The sequence below is a fragment of the Caretta caretta genome, chromosome 17, assembly GCF_965140235.1.
Source record: "Caretta caretta isolate rCarCar2 chromosome 17, rCarCar1.hap1, whole genome shotgun sequence".
NCBI lineage: Eukaryota > Metazoa > Chordata > Testudines > Cheloniidae > Caretta > Caretta caretta.
The window spans coordinates 9,600,158-9,606,157 of NC_134222.1; the positions used below are offsets into that span (position 1 = coordinate 9,600,158).

The 6,000-nt window shown below is 49.6% G+C and overlaps 1 protein-coding gene across 5 annotated transcripts in view; it reads right to left on the minus strand.

The window, feature by feature from the left end:
* Positions 1 to 518, minus strand: part of NF1 (neurofibromin 1) — a 170,139-nt gene extending 169,621 nt beyond the window's left edge. For all 5 annotated transcript variants that reach the window (XR_012665362.1, XM_048824502.2, XM_048824501.2 and 2 more), the window contains exon 1: positions 265 to 518. Coding sequence is in view for 4 of the 5 variants with exons in the window: in XM_048824502.2 (XP_048680459.2) it covers positions 265 to 324 (60 nt within the window). In the remaining variant the exon portion in view is untranslated. The remainder of the gene's footprint in view (positions 1 to 264) is intronic.
* Between the last annotated feature and the right edge of the window lie 5,482 nt (positions 519 to 6,000).

Below are 6,000 nucleotides of genomic sequence, written 5' to 3' on the forward strand. Positions count from 1 at the left end.
CTATCCCCTCCACAGCGCTGAGAAGCGGGGAAGGAAGCCGGAAGCAGCCCCCCGCCCCAGTCCATAGAGAGAGCAGGCCCCTGCCCCAAGAGGGGAGCGGCGCCCCCAGCCCACGGAGCGGGCACGGCCCTCGCCCCCACCCCTCCCCTGGGGAGGCCGCTCCCCCCTCCCAGGCCCCCATCCTCCCACGGCCCCCTCAGCCCACGTCGGGAGCAGGCCCCCGCCCCCCGGCGGCCCCCTCCTTCCTTCCTTCCCTCCCGTTACCTGCTCGTCGAAGCGGTTCACCACGGCCTGCACCCACTCCACCGGCTTGTGGGCCGCCATGTCCCGCCGCCTGCCGGGGCGGGGAGGGTCTCTGGGTCCCGGGCTGGGTCTCGGCTCCTCAGCTCCCCGCAGCCATCAGAGCTCCGAGGCCGCCATGACACCCCACCGGAAGCAGGAGCCCAGTCCGCCCCCACCGCCAGCCCAGGCAGCAGCCGAACGCGCGGCCGGGGCCTGGGGGGGGGCATTTGGAAAGCGCATGAGCAGGGCCTGCACGCCTGCGCCGCGAGAGCGGGAGCCAACCCTCAGCGCGCATGCGGGAAAAGGGGAAGTTGCGCGTGCGCCGTGGGCCGGCAAGGGGGGGGGCATTCCTGGGATAACGGAAAGGATAGTGCGCATGCGTCTAAATGGGGACGAGGGAGAAATAAATTAGGATTGTGTCCCCCTGCCCTGTCACTGACCCTGGGAGGGAGCTCTGCTTTCCTGACACACACCCCACCCCCGTCACTGAGTCGGGGGGGGGGGGCTCTGATTCTCTCGTGGAGCCCCGTCACCAACTGTGGGGGGAGGCTCTGATCTCTTAACACCCCCCCCCTGCCCTGTCACTGAGCCTGAGGGGGGAGCTCTGCTTTCCTGACACCCCCCCTGCCCTGTCACTGAGCCTGAGGGGGGAGCTCTGCTTTCCTGACACCCCCCTGCCCTGTCACTGAGCCTGAGGGGGGAGCTCTGCTTTCCTGACACCCCCACCCTGAGCCTGGGGGGAGGGGGCTCTGATCCCCCCCAGCCGTGTCTGAGCCTGTGGGGGGGGGGGGTAGGGGGATGAGGCTGTAATCCTCTCACCCCCAGCCCTGTCACTGAGCCTGGGGGGGGCTCTGATCCCCTCCCAGAGCCCTGTCACCCAGTGGGGGAGAGGGCCTCTGATCTTTTAACACACCCACTGCCCTGTCACTGAGCCTGCGGGGGAGGCTCTGATCCCCTCCTGGAGCCCTGTCACCCAGTGCGTGTGGGGGCTCTGATCTCCTCCCCACCCCAGCCCTATCACTGACCCTGTGGGGGGGGGGGGGAAGGACTCTGATCCCTTCCCCCCTAGGCCTGTCACACTGATCCTCCTCTACTGATCACTCCCTCCCCTTTTTCCCTCCACCTCTAACTTTCTCCTTGACACTGAGCCAGCTAAGGGTATAAGCAGCACCCACCAAAGGAAATGGACTAGCAGTTCTTTTGCAGCTGGTGCCACATGGAAAGAACTGGCTGAAGAAATGAAATTAACTAATCCCAGGCACTCATTCTGCCAAACCTTCTGTATCCAACACTAAAGGAGCATCTTACTGTGACAAGCAAATTAGTACATGGCTACTGACTAATCTCCAGGTAGAGAGGCAAGGTGGGTGAGGTAATATCTTTTATTGGATCAACTTCTGTTGGTGAGAGAGATGCTTTTGAGCCACACAGAGCTCTTCTTCAGGTCTGGGAAAGCTACTCTGAGCATCGCAGCATAATGCAAGGTGGAACAGATTGTTTAGCATAAGTAGTTAGCACAGGGGTGGGCAAACTTTTTGGCTGGAGGGCCACATCTGGGTATGGAAATTTTATGGTGGGCCATGAATGCTCACAAAATTGGGGACTGGGGTGCAGGAGGGGGTGTGGACTGTGACTGGGAGTGGGGCCTGGGGTGGGGCCAGAAATGAGGAGTCCAGGGTATGGGAGGGGGCTCTGGGATGGGGCAGAGGGTTGTGGGGGCACGAGGGCTCGGGCTGGGGGTGCGGGTTCTGGGGTGGGGCTAGGGATGCGGGGTTTGGGGTGCAGGAGAATGCTCTGGGCTGAGACCAAGGGGTTCAGACGGAGGGAGGGGGATCATGGTTAGGGGAGGAGGTTGAGGTGCAGGGGGGGGTTAGGGGTGCAGGCCCCAGTTGGTGCTTACCTCAAGCAGCTCCCAGAAGCAGCGACATGTCCCACCTCTGGCTCCTATGCGGAGGAGCAGCCAGGCGGCTCGGTGCACTGCCCCATCTGCAGATGCCACCCCCACAGCTCCCGGAAGCAGTGGCATGTCCCCCACTCCGACTTCTACGTGGACGTGGCCAGTAGGAGCTGTGGGGGGGCTGTGCTTGGGGCATGGACAACATACGTGCAGAGCCCCCAGGCCGGCTGCCCCTACGCATAGGAGCTGGAGGAGGGACATGCTGCTGCTTCCAGGAGGCACATGGAAAGATGCCCCCACCCCACTCTCTGGCTGGAGCGGCGGAGCAGGGCAAGCCCCTGAGCCCGCTCCCTAGCAGGAGCTCAAGGCCCAGATTAAGAGGTCTGACGGCCCGGAAGCGGCCCGCAGGCCATAGTTTGCCCACCCCTGAGTTAGCACATATTCCCTGTAGTCAGTTTCTCTTCACAGACAGACACCTCCTTTATAAGGCCAGAAGGAACCTGACTAACCTGCAGCAAAAGTAGAAACTTTTATACATGGAGATTATGGAGAGGGAAACTAGCTCCCTGGTCAATTTACCTCTGCAGCCTTCCCATGTATAAATTATTGCTGCTATTCACCCTGCAGAGACCAAGAAGAAAAATGGAGAGAGGGGAAAATAAAAAAACAAGAATAAAAAAAGGGCAGACGTACTATGAATCACTGTTCAAGGTGGAAGGATATCTATTAAATGGTTTAATTTTAAATTTTTCATTCATATATGAAAACACATTATTAACCAAAGTTTTTATTATCTTAATATCTTCTGACCATAAACTATGGGGAAATTGTTCACATCTCCAAATCTAAGTGACACCTTGAGTCTAACATGCAACAGGATTTTACACAATGATGTATGCCCTATTTATCTATCTTAGGTATTTATATGGACCCTTTACTGTCATATCTGAGAGCCTCACGGTTTACTGACAATGGAATTTAGAGTAATATTACCCCTTTTGTCATTCTCTAATCTCCCTGCATTTTATGTGGCTCATTAAGGTGAGTAAAGAACCCACATTCATCACAAATATTTTGTTTGACTAATGTCACGCTGTCTGAAGTAGCTCACAACTGAGAGTGCCAATCTGAGGTCAGACTGTCAGAAAACAGGGCAGAAACCCCAAACTAGTGGTATATTCTGTAATTAGATTTCACCAAGCCAGTAACAAATGTGTACTTCTGGGTTACTATATTAGTCTCACCGTGGAGTCACAAACAGTCTTCTTGGGCTCTCCAGCGCATCTTGCCACCCAGACAAACTGGACTTTGGGTGATAATGGTCCCTTATACCAAATATCACATTACATTAGGTAACTCCCAACCCTAAAGGGTTGGTCACTTACCCCAGGTCAATGGATACTCTCCATTTCACACCAAAAGCAATAATGACAGACAATTTCTCTAGTAAACTAACTAAAGGTTTATTAGCTAAGAAAAGAAATGAGAGTTATTGAGAGGTTAAAGCAGGTACAGTACCTTAACATGTGAGTCAAAGTTTGTAAGTCCATAAATCTCTCAAAGTTACTTAAAATAATCTGGAGATCTCTGTCCAGTTGTTCAGTATTCCACCCTGTTAGAATCCAAAACAATTCAGAGATACAGGATTGATCCCTGGATCCATTCTTATAGCTGTGTACTCTGGAAAGCAATCTGGCAAGTGTCTCCATCACAACATGGGCTTTTCCTCTGTTCACTAAACACAGATTGGGTCTGTGGATTTCCCATTACTGAACACAATGACCAATGCTGAGAAGTTAGCATGTTTCTTCGTTTACAGTTCCAAGGCTCCAGTCCCGTTTGATGGGCAATCAAATTACAGAGATATACGCAATGCATTTAGTTACAGCAATCCAAACAATCTTTCATTAGTTTTCATGTAGTTTACACATCAAGTATATTCTTACTAACATACACTTTTGATCTAGAGTTAATTAACTCTTGGGATATATAATATAAGGCAATAATAACCAACTGTTAAATTTAGTGTAAATATAATTACTGGGGCATATGTCACCTAAATGTAATGTGATAACAGCCCCTTTGTTCTATTCTAACAAGTGAACTGGCCTATGCCTACTAGCTCACTTCACATTTCTTTGATATTCACAAACAAGTGAATTGGCCTATGGCTTTGATTTGAGCTGGTTTGTCAGAGTCACAACTAGTAAGGAAATTTGTCTACCTAAGCTAAGTCTCTGTAGTAGAAGAGAGCAGCACTTTTGAAGGAAAATGATCCAGGATATTACAGCAAAAAGTCTATTTGCTATATCACAGGTAAATAATAAATCACCCTAGACTTAAACTTGGAAGCCTCAAGGTTTTTATCTCCCAAAGGATGCTAAATTCATTTGTAAATTTTCCTATATGGCAAACTAGTGGTTAACAGCTACATCACTTAGGTTGTGGTTCTAAACCATAAAATGTCCAGCAGTTTCCCCTACCTTTACAGGACATTCAAAACTCAGAACTTCACTCTTCCCCTATATTGCCAGTGCACTGAATACAATATGGCCCTGGAACTGAGAGCAAAATTAAATCCTTCGTTTAGAAGTGATATAGGACCAAATTCATCCTGGGTATACTCAGGTGAAATTCCATTGTTGAACTGCACCTCTGTGCATCAGGGTTGAATTCTGCCCCTGAATTTCAGAACCTTAGATCAGAGGGAGGAAAAGAAAAGGTACCTCACCATTCCTCTGGCAAAATAATTCTTCTCATGTTACTAACTACCCAGGCTCCTGTAGGCACATACACTTATGGACCAGAGATCTGACTGAAAACAAAGACAGGAAGTAATGGAGTCGAATTGGTAAGAAAATAAGCAAATCCACTCTGGGTATCAGATTGAAACTAATCCAGCAGAAAAGTCAGTTCAGAATTTATTGGATAAAGTGCCATGAGTTGAAGCCTGGGAAAGATAAAATAATAGTTATTGGAAAAGTGTTCATCAGATCTTTTACAGGGGTATTCATACTATAAAGAGGTTACCAGAAAAATAAATATGATACGGGGAAAGACTTACATCTGAGATCCTCATCATGGGAAGATTTGGATTCCATATTCACAGCTCAAGAAAATGTATTTTGTGTAGTGTAGAGGTGCTCTTTCATAATTATTAATACTGCATCTGGATCTGTCTCCTTCATGGGGTTTCTGTACTGTGGTGTGAATTTTTTCACCCTAGGTGTCTGTCTGGGTAGCAGAACCAAGGGTCAGAAGGGGGCACTTTCTAATAGTCACTCAACAGTTTACACTTAAGTGTTTTTAAGAGACAGTGCCAGAGCAAGTAACCTTATAGCTCTAGTTCTCTCTCATGAGCAGCACCACAACCAGATTGAACAAGGTGGGTCAGACAGAACAAGAGAGAGACCCATAGGTCTTGTCTTCACTTCTTAAAAAAAGGTGGGTTTGTTGTTGTTTGTTTTTCTACTTCAGGGTAACTAACGTGAGTGAGCTATCCTGAGGTAAAACATAATGAAGACAAGGCACTTTAGTATTGCCACGGGGTAGACTAGCTGGGGTCAACCCCAGGCGGACGCATAGTGCTGACCTCACCTAATTTACCTCATGATACCACTGAAGTGCCTGGTCTTCCTTGTGTTTTTACCTCAAAATAGCTCATGCACATTACTTACCCCAAAGTAAGAAAACAGCCCTTTTTTTAGTAGTGAAGACAAGGACATAGACACACAGAGATCTTGGCTGTCTAAGAGAGTGGGAGTTGGCTCTGTGACTTCTTGTCACTTAAGAGGAAAGCCTATCTAATTTATTTTATAGTG